The sequence below is a fragment of the Camelus bactrianus genome, chromosome 2, assembly GCF_048773025.1.
Source record: "Camelus bactrianus isolate YW-2024 breed Bactrian camel chromosome 2, ASM4877302v1, whole genome shotgun sequence".
In the NCBI taxonomy this organism is placed as follows: Eukaryota; Metazoa; Chordata; class Mammalia; order Artiodactyla; family Camelidae; genus Camelus; species Camelus bactrianus.
The window spans coordinates 108,245,686-108,267,508 of NC_133540.1; the positions used below are offsets into that span (position 1 = coordinate 108,245,686).

Genomic DNA, 21,823 nt, shown 5'->3' on the forward strand with positions numbered 1-21,823 from the left:
TGTTATGGGTCTATTCCCAGCTATAGAAATAAAGCTAATCCTAAAATTCCAAGGGAGCCAGAATAAACAAAACACTTGAAAAAAAAAGAACAAAGTTGGAGGACTCACATTTTTTGACATCAAAACTTACTGCAGAACTATAGGAACCAAAACAGTGTGAAACTGGCATAAGGATAGCTATATAGATCAATGCAATAGACTTGAGAGTCCAGAAATAAAAATAAGCACTTGTGACCAACTGATTTTCAGGAAGGTTGTCAAGACAATCCAATGAGGGAAAGAATTGTCTTTTCAACAAATGGTGTTGGGACAACTGGGTATGCATGCAAAAAATGAAGTAGGACCCCCCCACCTCACAAAATATACAAAAATTAACTTAAATGAATTAAAGACCTAAATGTAAGGATTAAAACTATACAATTCTTAGAGGAAAAATAGAAGATCATGATTTTGGTGTAAGCAGTGATTTCTTGGATATGACACCTGAGTTGGAAAAAACCCTCAGTCTTCCACCTCCTGTGTAGAGAAAAACCCAGTTCTTCCCTACCTTGTCTTTCTCTCCCGTTTGTCTCCTTTTATTATTTATACAGAAACTATCACTTCACATCTGGTCGCCAAATGTGTATGTGGTTTTCCACACACCAAGCAATTCTCTTTCACACCAGCTGGGTATCCTATGACTTAATTCTAACACTACCTGGAGATAGTGTCAGATCCCACAGATTAAGAGCTCAGTCCCACCCTAATTCAGATGCCAATTTCGAATAATAGGCCCCCAGGTTATACACAACTTCTGTTGGATTTGGTACAAATCAGGGGTTCACACTGCCTCCTTCTCAGGTTCAAATAATTTGCTAGAGCAGCTCACGGAACTCAGGGAAACATTTACCACTTTATTAGAGGATACAGGTGAACAGATAGATGCAGAGATACATAGGGTAAGTAAGGCCTAGGAGGGCTCTGAACTCAGTAACTTCTATTCTCGCAGAGTTGGGGTGTGTCACCCTCCCGATGAGGGGTGTGTTCATCAACCTGGAAGCTCTGTAAACCCCAGATGATTATGGAGGCTTCATCACGTAGGCATGGTAGATCATTAAGTCCATTTTCAGCCCTTCTCCCTTCTCAAGAGAATATGGGGTGAGGCTGAAAATTCCAAGCTTACAATCATGCCTTAGTCTTTCTGGTGACCAGCCCCCATCCAGGAGCCATCCAGGAGCCCATCCAGAGTCACCTCATTACAACAAAAGCCACTCCTATCGCCCAGGAAATTACAAAAGTTGCAGGAGCTCTGTGCCAGGAACCAGGGGCAGAGATCAATATATTTACTTCCTATTATCTTGCAACATCAAAACCACAAATGACAAAAGAAAAAAATAGATAAATGGGGCTTTATCAAAATGTGAAACTCTTGTCCCCCAGAGGACACCATCATGAAAGTGAAAAGACAACCCATAGACTGGCAGAAAATATTTGCAAGTCATTTATCTGATAAGAGACTTACATCCAAAATATGTAAAGAAGTTTTACAACACAACAATAAAAAAACAAATAACCCCATTAAAAATGGGCAAATGACTTCAATAGACTTTTCTCCAAAGAAGATATATGAATGACTAATAAACTTAGGCAAAGTTGCCCAACATCATGAGTCATCAGGGAAATATAAATCAAAACCACAAGAGATTGCTTCATAAGGATACTCATTGTCACTTTAACTTACATTTCTCTGAGAGCTAATAAATTTGAAAACTTTTCAAATATTTGTGGGCCACTTTAACATGCTCTTCTGCAAATTATTTAATAATATACACTATACTGCCCACTCAATGACCCTTAGTCCTAACGAAAGACTTTTTGAAGCCTTTGTCATACGTGTTGTACTAAAAACAGTCTGTATTTTTTTAATGTTGATTAAGTTTACAAAGCAACAAATCTTTTCCTGGTATATGCCTTATGAAAGTCACTTTTCAATTTATTATTTTTAGGCTGCAAGAAGCATTTAGTATTACTATTTTACATAAATCAGGGATCCCAATTAATGCCTAGGTTTCTTGTTTTTAAAGGTTCTGTTTTTCTCATTAGGCTAACAGGATAGGTAGGATTTCAATAGATAAGGGACAAAAGCTATTTAGAGGTAATGAAGTACAGTGGAAGATGTAGACAAGGTTATTTGAACCCAGTAACAACCACTTAGTAACTTAGATAATGTACTTAACTTTCTCAGCTTCACTTTTTAAAAATTGAAATATGTTTGACATACAACATGGTATAAATTTAAGGTGTACAACTTATTGGTTTGCTACATTTATATATTGTAATATGATTACCATTGTAGTGATAATTATCAGCTTCATTTTTCTATATTGGAACTTGAAAATTGATAAAAAAATATTTTTAGCTGGAAATATTTGTATCCTTTGGAAATACATATATCCTCACCTGAATACAAAATCTTATGTAATATAATATTTGAGAGAAAAGGGAAAAACAGCTTCCCATTCTAAAACTTAAGAACCAGGAACATGATTAAGCTTGTTCATCTGGGAAAGGATCTGTTGTCTGCTTGTTGGGAGAGATTCCCTGAAGAATTAGCCAATCCATTATACAACCTATGGGAGGGGGTAATTCTAGAGAGCACAAAGCTATTTTTTTTAATATAAACTATACAACTTATAATTAATTGTTTATTTAAGCATAAATAAGTATGTGTTACAGCAGTCTTCAGGAACCACTAATTTATTTGGAAAAGCATGGCATTATGAAAAAATATTTGTCAGAATCTGCTATAAAAACTGGTAAAAATTGCATGAAGCTTGTCAAAATGATACTAGGGAAAAAATGAGTAACATAACTTACTATAATATCCAGAAAATATTTTTTCAAAGAGAGAGAGAGAGGAGAGCTACCAAGGTGAAGAGAAAGAGAATAGCATGGGCTTGGGGAGAAAAAATAATGATGTTTAATAGTAAGTATAGAAAAAGGAACTAGGAAATTTAGGTAGAATTCAGATTTTAAAATAAGTAGATATAAATATAGAGAGTTTTTATTGCACACTACATTTCCAGTAAATGCCAGTATTGTTTGATTATCTTATATTTTGCCTCCAACTTATCATTTATACTTCTAGACTTTAAAATGATGGCCACTTGAAGAAATAATTTCCTACCAATATTATAGAGAAAGGAAGTCTACTAAGCATAACAATAATTAGGGAAAGATGGTGTATTCAAAAATAATATTTGATCAGGGATCCTAAATTGAACACATTTCCCTTTGGTTTCCTAACTAACATCAGTAGCTAAAAATATGAATGTCGTTTAAAAAATTATTAATTGCTATTATATATGATTAATTTTAAGCTTAAAATATAATTGAATATTCAACATTAAGCCAATTATTTTTGTCCAATTCTGTGTCAAGCATGATTCTATGTGCAGATACATGGCTGTGAATCAAATATCCAAGGAAATTAAGAAATTAAAATTAGCTCTGGGTCCATGACAATTTAATGATTCCTCTTCTCTAGAGGGAATTTTTTGCACTACTTCCCCTGAGTTCGCATTTTAGTTCTGAATCCCAACTGCCACTAGAACTACTTGGGGATCACTTGGGGTGGCTCAGGCTCAACTGAGATTTATTGAAACAGAATTTCTAGAAATGAAGACTGTATTTTCTTTCTTTCTTTTCTTTTTTTTTTTTAACTCTGTGGTGTACAGTCAGAGTGAGAACTATTGATTTATTCTAGATTTGCCAAATCCAAGGAAGCAGATGGAAAGCCTGTTTTGTTTCTGAAGTTGGATGGCTACTTCTCTTAAAAACCTATACTCATGAATGCAAAATGTCTTTGTTGCTTTGGAAACCAGTTTGACAGTTCCTTAAAAAGTTAAACGTAGAATTACCATATGACTCAGCAATCCCACTCCTAGGTATATACCCCAAAGAATTAAAAACAGGGATTCAAACAAATACTTGTACACACATGTTCATAGCAGCACTTTTCACGTTAGCCAAAAAGTAGAAACAAGCCAAATGTCCATGAATGGGTGAACAAACTGAAATAGACACATACAACAGAATGTTATTCCAGTCATAAAAAGAATGAAGTGTTGATACATTTCATGCTACAACATGGATGAATCTTAAAAATATGCTTAATAAAAGAAGCCTGACATAAAGAGTTACAAATGTATAATTCTACACGAAGTATCCAGAATTGGTAAATCCATAGAGACAGAATTCAGATAGCTGGTTATCAGGGACTGGAAAAGGAGGAATGGGGGGTGGGGGTGGTAACTGCTTAGTGACTAAGGGATTTTCTTTTGGACTTATGAAAATGTTTTGGAACTAGACAGAAGTGGTTGTTACCCAACATTATTAATGTACTAAATACTACTGAATTGTTTGCTTTAAAATGGTTACTTTTAGGGTGAGGTTGTAGCTCAGTGGTAGAGCACATGCTTAGCATATCCAAGGTCCTGGGTTAAATCTCCAGTACCTCCATTAAAATAAATAAATCTAATTACCCCCATCCTCCCCAAAAAAATCAAACCAAAAAAAAAAAAAAAAAAAAAGCTTAATTAAAAAAAACAACCTTATGCACAAACATTAAATCTTTACATTTAGTGTGATTTTCTTGATAAAACAAAACTAGCTTTTCTGAAAATCAGATTAAAGCTTGTCATAAAATAACTATTGGCTCTAGTTAATCCCATGATCCAAGTTTTTTGTCTCATAAAGAGCCTTAGGTAGAAGCTGTGACTTGCCTATATTCTGAATATACCTAAGAATATACTGTATCTGGAGACTTTGAATCTTTTGTTAAACTGGGTGTTTAGGTCTTCACTAATGAGCATGCAGGGACCAAAGCGTAGTCCTTGTCCCAAAAATAAGTGATTCAAAAACTTCTCGGCCTGTCCTCCAAGGGTAAACAATTGATTGAAGACAACTCTCTAAAAGAACAGAGGAGAAGTATGCCAAAGGAAGGGGAAGAAATTAAGGAAAATAAAAACAGAATAGGAAAGATCATAGTAGTAGGATGGAGAGATGTGAATATTATATTAAGTAGCGGCAGACTTCCAAGTTTTTTCTTGAAAACACACCATAAATATGAATTTTTATTTAAAAAAAAAAAGAGAGAGAGAGAGAGAAGATATAAAGACATTCTGAGGAACTCCGGAGGAGGGCAGGAAATTTGCTTTGTGGAAAACTGGGAGGACACTTAGAACATGGAGAACGTGTTGTCAAGCCTAAAATGGGCTTTTTTTTTTTTTTTAAAACACCACATTACCAAATTTTGAAACAATCAAAAGTTACAGAAAGTAACTTTTTTTCTCCCTGAACTAAGTTGCCAGCATGATGGCCCATCACCCCAGAATACTTTGTATTTACTACAAAGACACTTATCTACAAAACCACAATACAACCATACAAACCAAGAAGTTAACATCAACACATGGCTATCATCTAATTCACAGAACCATAAAAATTTTGACAGTTGTCTCTATAACGTCCCTTACAGTGAAAGAATTCAATCTAGTTAATCTGCATTTAACTGTCATGTTTCTTTAGTCTTCAATCAGCTGCTCAATCTTAACTTTCATGCCTCAACATGTTTAAAAATTCCAGGCTACTCTCTGTAGAATGACTCTCAGTTTTACTTTGTCTGATATTTCCTCATGATTAGATACAGATTGTGCATCTTTGGCAGGAATGTCACAGAAGTGATGCTGTGTTCGTCTCACCCCATCTTATCATGTGATGTAAGATTTTGATTTGTCCCACTCTGATGATGTTCACTTTGATCATTTGATTAAAGCCGTATCTGCCAGACTTCTCAACTGTAAAGTTATTCTTTGCCCTTTGTAATAAATGAATATTTGGGGGGAGATATTTTAAAACTATATAAGTAACTTGTCCCATATCAAAATTTCAGTTTGTATGTTTTTTTTATATCTGTATGGGTTCTTATTTTATTCAAAGGGATATAGTTCATGACTCTATTTTATGCTTAAATTGGCTCCAGTTTGGCCAGTAGAAGCTCCTGGAAGCTGACTTCATGTTCTTTTGCTATGCCCCCAACATTCTTTGAGCACAGCCTTGTTCACTGGCACAATAATATGTTCCAGGTTCACCTTGTATTTTCCCTGCCCTATCTCTGGAACTAGCCATTTTTCCAAGGATCTTTCATTCCTTTTAGTAAAAAATGGTATTTAGAAGCCAAGGTCTGGGTACAGGGTATGGTCATTGCTATTCCCAGACTCTCTGTGGACTCAGCTAGGGAATATTTATCTATCTATCTATCTATGTATCTATCTAAATCTTTCTTGAAAACTGAATTCACACTGATGTGTCCAATTCCAATTCAATACTATCAGGGTTCATTCTAGTTTGTTTGTTTGCTTGTTTGTATTTATAACTCCCTTCTCCAACAGTGAGATTCTAGTATTTCATTATCCTTAATATAATCACTAACTTGATCAACCCTCTTTAATGGTTCTGGGACCAATTCTGCTGTCTGTGGGGTTTTTCCACACCACCAAGCAATTCTCCAATACCAGCTGGGTGGCCTAACAATTTAACTCAATTCTGACACTTCCTGGAAATATCATCAGATCCCAAGCGTTAAGGACTCAGTCCTACAAGACCGTTGCCCCTCCCCAACCCACCCAGACACTCCTGACACCAATCTTAAGTCCCGGTGTCACCTGTGATTCTGACCAACCAGCTATAGATTGAAGGTTTCAACAATCTCCTCCTTGGTTTCCATTAATTTGCTGGAGTTGCTCATAGAAATGTTTTACTTACTGGTTTATAATAAAAGGATATAACTCAGGAACAACCAGATGGAAGAGATGCATAGGGCAAGGTATGGAGAAAGGGTTCAGAGCTTCCATGCCCTCACCTATCACACCACTCTCCTCGAGCCTCCAACTGTTCACCAACCCGGAAGCTCTCAGAACACCATCCTTTTGGGCTTTTATAGAGGTTTTATCATATAAGCACAATTGGTTAAATCATTGACCATTAGCCATTTGCAACTAATTCAACTTCCAGCCCCTCCCCCTCCCCTGAGGTCAGGGAGGTGGGACTAATCACTAAGTTGGTTCTCCTGGCAACCAATCTCCATCCTTAGTGCTTTCCAAAATTCACCTCATTAACACAACGAATTGACCTCATCTCAGGAAATTCCAAGGATTTCAGGAGCTGTGTGCTAGAAACTGGGAGGAAGATCAAATATGTTATTTCTTATTACAAATCTCAGTAACACACCCTTGTATGCAAACACTCTCTAATCCCTTCCCCCAACCCCTCTGCCCGGATGCCCACCCCTCCCTGCTGGGCTCTAACTCCTCTCTAGGCTTTTCTCGAGTCAGCCTCTCCACACACACCCCTTCCTCACTGCTCAGGCTCTGACTCTCCAATGCAGGCTGCCCCCTGTGTGGTTACGTTCCTTACCTTGCTTGGGGTCTGACACCCTACCCCAGCCCACCCCTCTCCTCGGTAGGATGACCCCTTCACCCCACTTGGACTCTAATACTTGAAGCTGGACCACCATGACTTCCCTCAGCACCACTGCAGACGCCATCCTTACCATGCTCCACCTAATGGCTTTAGATTGCATTATTAGGAAAGGAAAATGATTTTTTAAAAAAGAAATTTAAATTATTTATTGTTTTTATTTTACTAGATTAATTCTCTATTGTTTTTACTTTCAAAAGCCATGTAAATCTTAATATTTCATCCTCTATTCTTTTTTTTTTTTCTCATGTCAGATGGGTAATGTGCCAACCTTGTAACAAGGTTCGAGGGAGGCACATGTCACACAGGTGCATGAGCACCCAATCATCACGCTCATGAACTACGAACTACTATTCTTTATTTTCCCCATCTCTGTTCAGCTCTGTGATATCCCCTATAAATCATTTTTTTTTCCTTCCAGTACTTAGTAGCTCTTTTTTTTTCTCCCTCCCATTTCTCCAAGGAAAGGTCCATAGTCTGCTATGTCATAGTCTAAGATGGCCAGAGCCGGTTTTGTTGTTATTGTTAGTTCCTGCAGAAAAGGAAGAGAACATCACTTTGCCTCTCTCAGTTGACCTTTTGTTAGAACATGAGATTTACTTCCACGTCTCTGTTGAACTTCTGAATCTGAAGTTTAATTGAGGCTGAACAAGGGAATCAGATCATGGGAGGAGTAATAAATAGTACACATTAAGTTTAAAATTTGAGACACAGCTTAAATTTAGGGTTGTTTACCATTTACTCCAAAGGCAGGAGATTCCTCATGTCAGGGGACTTCCCACCTGGGATCCTCCAAGCTGCTTCTAGGGAACTTGGGAGGCAAGGGGAATTAACCCAAAGATGATAGTCATGCTGCTTTCTGTGCTTCAGTAATAAAGCCCCTTGTCTCTGATCCAGGAATTTTGTGTCTTCTGCCAGCATCCATGAAACATTATCAGGCTAAGTTACTAATTTGCAAATAGGCAGAATCAAATCCCAGACCTTAATAACCAATCCTTCATGAGTCCAATCCTTTATTAAAGCACATGATTCTTTATATCAGCACTTCCCTGTTCAAACGATTATGTGGTGTCTGTCTCCTGACTGGACCCTGACTAATATATCATAGCTACAGAAGCATCTTCCTCATATCCTTAGAATTTTGAAGCATTTGTCTCTCTTAAAATATACTAAACTTCTCATAATTGATTTATGACTTTCTACTAATGCCTCTTCTTCTCATTTCCATCCATTACTGCTCTACTCAGCATCCTTGCTCTTCACTCTATGAACAACAACAATCCTTCTCTGTACCCAGGACACTGAATATGCCATCCTTACAAAATGCCCTTCTTTTGTCCTCTCACCACAGAAAGGTACTTAGTAAGGTGTGTGTGTGTGTGTGTGTGTGTGTGTGTGTGTGTGTGTGTGTGTGTGTAGGGTATACAGGACTACCCAGCCTGTTCCTACTCATTAAAAGTAAAAACTTAACAGGTAGCACAGATGTGACGAGGGCACTATCACAATATCTGATTTTGGCATCAAATATGTATCATCCTATGTAATCGAGACAGCTAAAATTCACCTCCATGTGGCAATCCTGCAAAGATTTTTTTTAAAGGCTCTAAGGTCATACATGTCTGGTTGGTTTTTTAATTTTGCTCTATTATTTACTAGCTAGTTTCGACATCGTTAAGTGGGAATAATCATATCTACTTCATCGGGCTATTGTAAAGATGAAATGTATTAACATATACAAAGTGCTCAGCACACTGTCCACTACATAATCAAGGGGACTCAACCTCCCTATATATTCAACAAATTACCAAGGTGGAGGCAACTGAATAAAACATGAGCTTTTAGCCCAATTTCATTCAGACGCTTCAACACCTGAGAAAGGCTCTAATTGCCTTCAGGCCCAGAGTAGACTTTCTTAGAGACTTGGTGGGGAGGCCTGACAGGCCGAGCTCAAGGCCTTGTTCCTCAGCCTTTCATCCTCGCTCTGTCTTTTTTCAATCCCTTTCTTGATGTTGGGAGTTCCACCTTGGTTTACCGTTTTCTTTGCTAGGTAATTATTTTCCTCATTTCCATCCTCAGAGGCCTCATTTCCTAGGTGATGAAGACTGCTCCTCGAGGCACAGGTTGGCAGACTTCTTCTGTAAACATCAAGAGAAAGATATGGTTTCTTTCACAACTGCTCAACTAGGTTGTCATAGCAGAAAAGCAGCAAGAGACAATATTCAAACAAACTGGCGTGTCTGTGTCCACTGAAACTTTATTTACAAAAATGAACAGCAGACAGATTCGGCCTATGGCCTGCAGTGTGCTTACCTCAGACCTGTAGTTTCTCCACCTTTACTCTTTTGACCTAGATGCTGAAGTGTAACCTTGAATTGGCTACTTTTCTCTTAATTTTGGCCTTCAAAAAGGAATGTTTCTTGGTATGGATGCACATAATCACCTGGGTTCCAGCTGGGGCTGACATGCCCATATCTGGGGTAGAGTCCAGGCATTTAGGTATTTTAAGAGTTCTTCAAGTAATCCTAACATGACGCCATGGTTGAGAATCACTGGACTAGGTAGTTCAAGCAATGGGGGATGGATAACTTTTGTAGCATTCTGGATTCCGTCTGGGATGGAAATCCCAAGATGTTATATCTGGTGGGTACCAATGTCAAGACAGGGTCAGATGATACTCAACCTGCATTACTGACTACTGGAGCTGAAAGGGACCTAAACAATCATCTAGTACCATCTTCACAATGACGATTTCTTATTATGAAGAATTTATATAATGCAGAGAAATTATTATAAACATTTCCTACCACCCAAATATTGGGTAAAATGCCTGTGACATTTGAAAATCTGTCATAATCTTGCTGGGAGAAGAGAAAATAGATCATTTAGTTAACATACTTTAGCTATTTAAGTGGTCCATATGGCTGTTTAAATAAAGTCAGAGGGAAGAGCAGGGGAGGGAGTAGACGGTGGCCTGTGTGCAGACTGCATCTCTGGCCGTTATTATGACCATCTGGGGCTTCTCCATGTTATTTTAGAGTCATGCACAGATAGAAGGGTAAGTGTCATCCTTAATTTGAATAAAACAATAAATTAGCTGACACTTCCCTCGACTCCTCTGCACGTATTTGATGCTGCAGTCAGCTCACCAGGGCTGCTCCTTACTTCCTGAACATATTCTGGTTTTCCATGTCCATGCTAGTGCTTTGCACCCCTCTTCTAATTTTACCTTCACCCACCTCCATATGTGAACAAAGAAATCTCATAATGTGTTGTTGTTGTTCTGAGATTCAGAATCTGCCTGACTGTAAACCTAGGTTCCAATACCTCTGAGGTGTTTTACCTCAGGGACCTAGTCTACTTGATATTTATATTCAACAAGTAATTAGCAAGAGCCTATTACGCGAAGGTTTAACAGTAGACCACACGCTAAGTGCTGCAGGGAACACAGTAATACACCCCAGTACATGCCCTTAAGAAACTAACATTCTTTCTCCTCCTTTGTGTTATGATCTATTATCGTGTAAGAGTTTAGTCTCCCGACTGATTTGCTCAATGCCTTATTGATCAGAAAGTTTCTGAGATAAATGAATTCTCCACTGGATTAACTAACTCCCTCAGTCCTTCTCTGTAGCTCTGCTGCTGAGTTTCTGATACAGAATCAGACAGATAAGTAGGTCAGCTTTTGCTAAACTTATTTCCCAGCATTTTCTTTCTCTGAAGTTCACATGCAGTGCAGCAGCTCTTCTGTCCCTGACCCAGACAGCTCTTGAATGACAGCTTCTAACCTCATGGCTTCAGCCACCACTAAGCAAGGACTTCTTTCCTTCCACAGAATTTACCCCATCAATGTCACTTTTGAACTGCCCAGTTTACCATGTATTTCAGATTTATAAAGATGCATAACTTTAAGGAAAACTATTTTTAAAATTTAGTTGATTCTATTTTTTAATTTCAAGTAGAATGTTTACTTTTTTTTAGAAGTGACAATAGAATTTTCTGAGAATTTATTCAGAAAAATAAAATAAACAGTCAATAGTTTTGAAACATAGTATACTCATGGTAACTTTAATACCCTGAGCATGCTACCATTTAGCACAATCAAATGGTCACTGAGTCACTGTGTGCCTTCCCAGCTTACCTTAGTTATTTTAAAGGCACAAACATTATACTAGTATTAGTCACTCACTAATATAAAGCTACTTTAAAACACATCAATTAAATATAATTTTTTTTTAATCCAAAAGAAATCTCATCAAATGAAACCAACCAGCCTGGGCAGAGACCTAGGGCACTGAATATGGTTCCCAAGCTTCCCTGGCTTCCCTCTCTAGATGCACCTCATTAGCCCAAAGGAAATAATTACCCAGGGCTGGGGGAAAATAGGGTGGCGGTAAAGTCTGGTCACGATGCTGATACCTACATCAATCAATACCGCACATCTTTAAGCAATTCACGAGATACCAGAGTCGCTGAGGCCCCGGAGAAGATAAAAAATAAACATCATACTTTCTCAGTCCTTAGTCGTAAGGACAGAGTCTCTGATGGGGGAGTCTCCCATCAGACGGTGCAGTCTTACAAAGATAAAGGTATCTGAGATCCAGAGGGAGGAAATGCCAAAACTAGGCTTTAACTTCTCATGGCATTTGATTTTTGTTTTACTCCAATTGAAAAAGTAAAATAGAATGAAAATATTCCATGGGAATTTATAATCTAGTTCATAGTAAAATTATATATCATTTTACTGAATGTTTGTTCCTGAGTAAGAATTAAGATATTATCGACAATTTCAAACATTATACAGAGTTTATGAAAAGATACTGGTCTTGACTTTCAACAAACATTTATGGAATGCCAGTTGTGTACCAAGCATTGGGGAAGAGCTGCCAATCAAACTTTCCCCTTAGGTTTGTCATTGTTTCTCACTCTCTTCTTAGACCAGAATTAAAATCTAAAGAGCCTTTCTGTCAGATTTTTAAAACATCTGTTTACTTGCAAATTACACTTTTAAAAATTCTCCTTGGAATGTATATAAATGCAGAGTTTTACTCCTAGTTATATATATTGCTATGACATTTAAATAACAATTTGTAATGTACCTAGTAAAACTTTTTATTGTTGTAAAATATGCACTCAATTGACCATAAGTGACATTTAGTACTTTCGTCAAGTTGTGTAACCACACCATTAATTAGTTCTAGAACAGTTTCATCACCCCAGAAGGAAAACCCGTGTTCATCCCCTATTCCCTCTTCCTCGCAGACCCTGGTTGTCTCTATGAATTTGACTATTTTGGGTATTTCATATAAATGGCATCATTCTAAACATAGAATTTCCCTATAAGACAGCAACTTCACCCAGGGTACATACCAAAAAAAAAAAAAAAAAAAAAAAGAAAACGCCGAAAACATGTGTTCAAACAAAAACTTCCACACAAATATTCATAACAGCATTATTCGCAGTAGTCAAAAGTGGAAATAACCCAAATATCCATGAGTTGACAAATGGATAAACAAATTGTGATGTACATACATATAGCGGAACATTTTTCAGCCATAAAAATAAATGAAGTACTGATACCTGCTGCAACATGGATGAACCTTGAAAACATTAGGATTTTTAATATGTCAGATCATGTCAGCTGCTAATGGAGAGAATCTTACTTCTCCTTTTCTAATTGAGATTCCTGTTATTTTATTTTTTCTTGCCTAATTGCTCTGCCTATAACTTCTGGTATAATGTTGACTAGCAGAGTGGGCATTTTCCTGAACTTTCAGAGAAACCTTTCAATCTTTCACCATTTAGTATGTTGTTACCTGTGGGTTTTTCATGAACACCTTTTAACAGGATGAGGACATTCCATTCTCCTTCTAGTTTGCTTTTACCATGAAAAGGTGTTGATTTTTGTCACATGCTTTTTCTTATCAGTTGAGATGATCATTCTGTTTCTTTTCCCCTTCATTCTGTTTTTTTTTTTTTTTTTTTTAAATAACAAAGAGCTTTATTTTCATGGCACTGTTCTGGTTTCTTCAGGCTGAGCTCCCCACATTCTACTACATGGTATATCACATTGATTGATTTTTGTATGTTGAACTATCCCTGTATTCCTGCAGCGAATCTTAGTCTGTCATAGTATACAGTCTGTATTTGTCAACCCAAATTCTGGTTCTGTAGTTTGTTGAGAGGTTTTTGGATTATTGATTCGATCTCTTCCTTACTATAGGTCTGTTTAGATTTTTTTCTTCTTGGTAATTTTGTGTTTCTAGAAATCTGTCCATTTCATCTAGGTTATCTGCTTTGTGGCAGCAAAGTGTATTTTTGATGAATGAATTTGTTTATGGTTCATTCATCCAAAACACCATGCAATTTATCTAATATTTCATATAAAACTTTAAATATGTTTTCTTGCATTTACTTCTCTAAAGCAAAATGTATATAAAATTCTATAAGAGATTTAGACAAAATTCCCCCTGATACTAAGGAACCAAAAATTTCTGATAAGAGTGTGACTGATAAATTTTACTTCTAAAAGGCATAAACCTCCTTTACTTTTCTTTTTATTAAAACAAATAATTTCTCACATAAAATAAAACTTCTTTTCTACCTAGAAGCAGGAGTGATAAAGGACTCCCGAGCCAGACTGTCTGCATTCAAATCCCTGCTCTGCCACTTAGTTCTTATATATAAATCTTATATAAATATATAAATCTTCTTATATATAAATCTGGGTGTTAATTCTCTTTGCCCCAGTTTCCTTATCTGTATAAAGGGGGAATAATAATAGAACTTACCTCATAAAGTTGTTATGAAGTTTAAGTGCATTAATGCATGCAAAAACCTTGGTTGCTAGTTCATAATAATCATTCAATAATTACTAGCAAGTATTATTTTTCATGTGGTGGTCATTAACTGGGGTTAAAATAAAGAGCAGCCAGACATGTCAATGGAGAAGTTAACAGCAAAAGTCAAGGCAGCAATGCTGGATGATGCATACAAGAAAGAGCAGTATTTTCCTCTAGATTTATAAGATCCCAGACTAGGAGTGGAATAAATGTTTTGGCAAATGCTCTGTCACTAGAGAAGAAGTGCTGTCTTCACTAGTATCCAGGAGAGCACATCCTACTGACTACAAAACTGCATTAGAGGGGCCCTCAAATGGGGTAGAAAATCAAAGGGACTGTTCTAATGAATCCTGTAAAGGAAAGGAAGATCCTCAGAGAAGAGAATCAGTTCCTTTACGCTGAGGTGAGTCTGGCTCCACTGAGGGTGCAGGGAACAAGCGAGTGGAGATGAGAAATGATCACAAGTAGAAGCATTTTCTTTTCAAGTCACAGGTCTAAGTCTCTAAGTCAAGAAGGGATGTACTGGTATGTTTCTGCTTTGGGAATTCTTGTTTGTTTCTTACACCTTTTCCTCTTCTCTCCCTTACCCTAAATTTGTAAATATATTCTACAGCTGATCCCTCTTTATCAGGAAAATAACTGACTTTATATCCACAGTATAATGAATATATGAAATATTAACATATTTGTCACTATCACTATTATTTTCTTAGTGGCCACATCAGTAAAATGCCCATGGAATTTGTTTTGGGACTAGAAGTACTAAATTTCTTGGTTTCAAAGGTAGAAATATTTTATGAGCATTCAAAATCAGCTAAAAAAACGTTTGTTTTAATTCTTAAAAGAAGCAACTAAAAGAAAGGTTACCTTGATACAAAATAAAAAACACATTAACCACAATATAGTATTTTAAAAGATGGGAATTTAGTTTGTACTCACTTTATATTAAGATGTAAGTTAATGACTTATACCTTAAAAGATTTATCGTAAAATGTTACTGCCCAGTGCATTTTTTGCAAACAATAAATAATTCACTGAGAATATTAACATTCACATGTGTAATTAAGAGCTTACAAATGTACAAAACTTTGGGTAATAAACTTTAAACTTATTTTTCAAACATTCAGTAAACCCATTCCCCCCAAACTGTTTGATTACAAAGAAGCACAAAGGATTACTAACTGTGGCAAAAGGTAAGAAACAAGGCAGGGGCGCAAACACAGACTTGAGAAAAGAGGAACAGCCATACAATTCTGTCAATATCAAAAGACAAAATCAGAACATTTTTAATAATACAAAAGAAAGCAAATCCACATAATTAAATACTAATTAGGTGAAAGAACATTAGAGGGCATAGAACATGTATTTTCTCCACATAAAACTGCATATCTTAAATTTAATGCAAAACACCATGTTTCAATTCCAATTTAAGAATATCATAACATGGAGTTCTTGTTGAATCTAGATGGAATGAATGTTTAAATAGATCCCAAAGATCCTATCCAGTTTTTATTTGGTCATTGTTGTTTTAATTCTTTAACGTTTTTCTTTATTCATTGGACTAAGCCAATTCTAGAAATACAATCCTCAACCAAAGCACATATATGGCAGCTATTTCTGAGAAAAATTAAATGCATAGTCTTCAGTATGTCATTAAAACAGTGGTTGTGGTTAAACAAACAAATAAAAATTACTGTAACTCATGTATGATAAAGTTACGAAGTAAAACGTTACAAGTTTTAATTCGCTGTATTAGCACTGTAATAAAAGCAGCCTAGATAACGTGAGTGAAATGTGCTTGATTATTAAGAAACGAAACTCCCAGTTAGCACTGGGTTGTGTTCAGAAGCAGTGCATTTGTCCTCATATTTTGTATCAGGAACATATGTTCACAAGCCACCAGCTGCAGTTTTGATTTACTAAGAAATGAAAATATTTAATCCTGGTTTGTCCACTCTTTCCTCCTTTGTTTTAACATCTTCACTTAGAGATCAGGCACTTTGTGCCCAGGAATGCGGCCTTGCTAATTTACTAAAAACATACCCATTGATAGTAGAATAATTATACTAAATTCATAAAGGAAGATGATATCTTCATTTAGAAAACAAAGCACTAAGTTATAATTTTACAGTCACAACGCAAGCCCCAGCTCTTCCTAGGCACAGTGGAGCAACCTAAAAAAAACAAACAAAAAAAACATAGGTGTTGGGTTTGTAGGTAAAAACGCTGATAATACCACACTAGTCGGTGCAACACTGAAACGGTCTGTACTTATAGGCAAAAGAGCTGCTGCCCCCACCCTGCTGCTCTATCCCCACTGCTGGCCCTGTTCCATCTGAACAGGACCTCCCTCCTGATGCCAAAGCTTCACCAACTAAACTGGTTTGGGTATAGGACATAATTATCTAGTATTCACTTCTCTTTAAGGGTGATCTTTTTTCTTAATAGCTCTCGAATTGTTCTACGTGAAACCCTATTTTGGCCAAAATGATGCACAATATGGATGTGAGGGAATGCTAAATACCTAAAGTAACTTTGTGATTACCATGGAGAAAATACCAGGTACTACCCAGAGAGGCCGGGTAACAGAAATGCTGTTGCAGAGAGAGCACACAAATACACCGTATGCCCACGATCTGCTTCCTCTGGAGGAACCGCTAAGTTCATATTTATTGCTGACCTTCTCCACATGGCTGGAAAGTGTAAACCCACTCTACTCCTTTTTAGTGGAGGGAATGAATAATAAATACCACCCATCCAACTCCCTAGGAGTGGAAACAAACCTAGTGACTAAACTCTATGACAGTGAGAAGTGCAAGTGAAAGGGGACAAAACATAATCGTCACTTATGGATAAGGAACAATTCTTAAATCTTTGTCTTTTGAGTACTCTAGACACTGGGAAATTCACAGTGAAACTAAGTGTGGGCAAGGATAGTTTTTAAAGGGCTACTTTGAACACAGTAAGAATGCACAGCAAACTATGTATCTGACCTAAGAGAATTAAAACATTAGCATTTGTTGGGGGGAGGGTATAGCTCAGTGGTAAAGCATATGCTTAGCATGCTCAAGATCTTGGGTTCAATCCCCAGTACCTCCATTAAAAAATAAACAAATAAATAAATGAAAATAAACCTAATCACCCCCACCAAATTGGCATTTGAGAACAGATGACTAATATAATGTATTAAGAAAGTTTGTTTTGTACTTATGTATATGGAGGTATGTCATAAAGTGTTTTTGTCAAATATGTGATATTAAAATGATTTCTTGGGGGAGGGTACAGCTCAAGTGGTAGAGTGTGTGCTTAGCATGCACCAGGTCCTGGGTTCAATCCTTCAATCCCCAGTACCTACACTAAAAAAGTAATTAAATAAACCTAATTACCTCCCTCTCAATAAAATAAGATAAAAATACATGAGAATAGTGCTTAAAAAGATGTTATTAAAAAAAAAGATTTCTTAATCATTTTGACACCTGCACCCTGCACCAATGAGTAGATTTTAAGAACACATCCAACTTCAATTGTAAGAGAATTCTTAGTTGTTCTTCATCTGAATCAGTTGTTTTGGTTTTGATCACTGTTATATCTCCTTGAACTAATAACCTATTTTAAAACCATATATACTTACAGTATTCTAGAAGTAATCTCTATGTCAATTAAATCAAAATGTCTGCTTGAAATTAACAGCTTTCCTCAAAACACCCAAGACACTAAAATCTCTATATTGTGAATAGTTGCTGTTGTTATGAAAACCAGCTAGAAAGTATAGTTTGGAGAATTCATTAAATACAATGCAGTCACTTCCTGATGTGGGTCAAGGCTGGTAGTGGAGTGGGTGGTGGCTTAAGACTTGGTCATCTCATTTCATTCCCTGTACAAATGTCCTCTTGTCCATTTGTTGGAACATTAAATGGAAAACATTTATTCTTCAGATACTATGGTTATAAGTTCACATTTAGGTGCTTTAAAATAGTAATAGAGATGGCTTGCAGACCAAAGAGCTATGTGGTCACATATTATTAATTCTGATACAGAGTGACTCAGCATAAAGTATTAATTATCTGTAATACCAAATCTGAAATACTGGCCAATCGACTTCCTTGTGGCTTAAATCAAATACATCTCAGAAAAAGATTCCTCTGTCTCTTTTGGGGTTCCTTTGCTGTCATTCACAACTACTTCCGCCATGGTGGGAGACTGACGGTAGGTGGCCACATGGTTTCTAATGAAATTCCATAGTTGAAGCCCTCAAATTATGCTTTCTCAACCCTTCACTGAGTGAGCTCACTTAAGAAAGAAACAAGATCACAGTCATACAATCTAAGTCTCTTTTTCTATCCTTCTCTTCATTTTAAAACACTTTATATCCTTTATACTCATATTCTCATCTTTCTCTCCGGTCTTAGAAGGTAAGATCGTTTCCTCCAGTCTGAGGAGTACCAGCCTTTGCCCTCAATTCTGTTTCCTGTCCTACATTCAGGAAAGTGCCCTTCAATTTTGCTTTCTCCTTCTGGTCTTGAATTTCTTTCAACTCTCTTGTCCTCATCTCTATTGTGAAAAAGACCCTAGGCTCAAATCTAACTCTCCCATTTATCTACTGTGCAATATTGGGTCAGCTATTTAATCTCTCTGTCTCAGACCCCTCATGCAATATCATGGGAAAGTAACAGTATTTACCTCACAGGGTTGTTGAGAAGATTTAATAAGTTCTTTAATGACAAGTGCTTGGAATAGAGCTGGGTACATAAAATGCACTCAGTAAGTGTTAACTTTCTATCATCATTTAAAAATTGTACACCCCTCTAGCTCCCACATTTACTTTTATTCTTCTCTTTACTTTTTACACTGGGTGGTGGCTTCTGCTACTATCATATTCTCAAAGGTCCTGACAACTTCATGAATGACAAATTTTCTTCATTCTTTCTTGCACTGTTGAAACCCTCTCTCCTCTCTTTAAATGCTCTATTTCATTATCTAATAAGATGCTATCTGATCTTTCCTTTGCTGTTTTCATCAGAAGCTGCATCTCTATACAAGCCAGAAAGCATATAAAGAAAAAACAGACAGGACTTGGTACCATCTCTTGAATCCATCTATATATTTAACACCTCAAGCCTTACAACAGAAGCAACCTTCTAAATGTTTTCCTTTCACCCAACCTTCATTTCCCTTGCTCCTAATCCAACTTACTCTGTCCCCAGCTGCTGACACATGGACTTTCTATTACTGCATCTCTCTCTTGGTTAAAAGTCTCCACTGGTTTCTTATTACCAACCTCTTAAGGTTGACCATCACAGACCTCCATCCTGAATCCAGCCTTCCTCTCCATAAGAACTCCAACTCTTCTCAAGCATGGAGCCTTATAACCAGCCATACTTCCTTAATATAGCCTGCGTATTTCTGCTTTAGTCACATTTTTTTCATGTTTTCTCATACAAACTTCCCCTTTCCTTTTACTTTTTTGAATTGGATTGACTCATTAAGGCTTAAATTAAATCCCACTTCTTCTCAATGAAACCTTCTCAACACCCGTTTTCTTTCTTCTCTTTGATTTCCTATGCGCTCACTGCCTGTACCACGGGGCACTTCATACCAGCTGCTGCACAGGGTGGATCCTCCCCTTAAACGTGCAGCTCTCACCTAAGCAGTTAAGTTCTATGACAGCAGGAATTCTCCTAAGTTTTGTTTTCTTGACAGCAGTTACTGTTGCTCCTTGTATATAGGAAAACCTTGGCTCAATTAAACATTTCAGTGTCTTCTGTATACTAGATACTAAACTGGGTGCCAGAGGTACAAGATTCATGGTTCTGTTCTTGATGATGATGGAAACAAAGATCTCAAAAGATCTTTCTTAGAAGTGCTAGGCATTGCCCAGACATAGACAGAATTCTTCCTGTTAATAAGCTTGCTGATCAAGTTTCTCACCTGTTAATGTAATTTAGGATTCCCATCTTTAATTAGGTTATGACCAGACATTTGATCTGCTCCCATATATCAGTGGTATGAGTATGTAAAAATCATTGTTCATTTTTTTGTGACTACCATCTTTGTTTCTTATTTTCCACAATCTCCCCTCCCTTAGTTATACAGCCTTCCTGTGGTCCTATCAGCTCTATCAGTGCTAGAACATCTCATCAATTCTCAGCAAGCAAACGGTGGCAGCTAATAATAATAATGATAATAATCATCATTCTAAATGAAGTAAGCCAGAAAGAAAGAAAAATACCATATATCACTCATATGTGGAATCTTAAAAAAAAAAAAGAAAAAAGAGGACAGTAATGAACTCATTTACAAAGCAGAAACAGATTCGCAGACATAGTAAACAATTTTATGGTTACTGGGGAAAAGAGGGTGAGAAGGGACAAATTTGGGAGATTAAGATTTGCAAAAGTTAACCACTATATATTAAAATAGATAAAAACCACATTTCTTCTGTATAGCACAGGGAATACATTCAATATCTTTTAATAACCTTTAATGAAAAAGAATATGAAAGTGAATATGTGTTGTGTGTGTGTGTGTGTGTGTGTGTGTATGCATGACTGGGGCATGATGCTGCACACCAGAAACTGACACACTGTAACTGACTATACCTCAATAAAAAGAAAAAAAAAAAAAAAAGAAAAACAAACAAGTAATTTCTCTGAGTATTAACTTAGACTTTAGAACTACCTCTGTTCTGGATTTTAACTATACTATAAAATTAAACATTCCCTCTGTTTTCTTATATTTAATTAAGAGATGATTTTACTATATTTCTGCTATATATTTTGATATTGGACATAATTGAGAGATCTGTTTTACCAATAGAATTGTTTTAACAAAAACAGAGTAAGTGTCATGATGGAAAAATGAAAGGCCATACCTGGGTCCACTCATTTGTCTGGGGATCATAAGCTTCCACTGTATTAAGGTAAGTCTGTCCATCATACCCTCCGACAGCATATAACTTATCACCAAGTAAACACACCCCCACAGCATCTCTGCTGATGCTCATAGATGCCACTGCAGTCCACATATCTGTTTTGGGATCATATCTGAAAGAAAATTTTAGAACTGGAACTGACATTGTTCCCACAATGTTTGACATAAAAATAGTTTTGTCCTTTAATCCTATCTTATGTCTTACTATCTGCTATATAAAGTACATTTGAACATAGTTTTAGAGAAAAATATCAATATTCTCCTGAAAACTTTAACTTATAATTTTGCATATGCATAACACTTAAACTAGTCAAAAGAGCTAATGTAAATGTTTACAACTGCTTTAAGGTTTTAGGTTGCCTACCAAAAATTTGAGGAAACCATTATATGAAGCTCCAGCTAAGATGACTTACAGTCTCAAACATTGTAACTCTCCATTTTTGGAGTTTCCTATTCATTTCATGAAGTATGTTAAGTAGAACTGCCCAGAATTGTCTGTCTAAGAGCAGAAACATCATGCTAAGATGATCTATATT

The 21,823-nt window shown here is 36.6% G+C and overlaps 1 protein-coding gene and 1 non-coding gene across 5 annotated transcripts in view; both read right to left on the reverse strand.

Moving 5' to 3' along the window:
• Positions 1-1,467: 1,467 nt before the first annotated feature.
• KLHL5 (kelch like family member 5) overlaps positions 1,468-21,823 on the reverse strand; it is an 85,078-nt gene continuing 64,722 nt past the window's right edge. For 3 of the 4 annotated variants that reach the window (XM_074349105.1, XM_010962669.3, XM_010962668.3), the window contains 2 exons: positions 21,229-21,400; positions 1,468-16,531 (listed from right to left, as the gene is read on the reverse strand). In XM_074349105.1, the coding sequence (XP_074205206.1) occupies positions 16,475-16,531; positions 21,229-21,400 (229 nt within the window). In that variant the 3' untranslated portion in view covers positions 1,468-16,474. The other variant, XM_074349089.1, reaches the window with a different exon arrangement.
• LOC123618983 (small nucleolar RNA U13) lies at positions 7,767-7,870 on the reverse strand. Its single transcript, XR_006727479.1, has one exon. It is a non-coding gene; the product is annotated as a small nucleolar RNA U13 (small nucleolar RNA).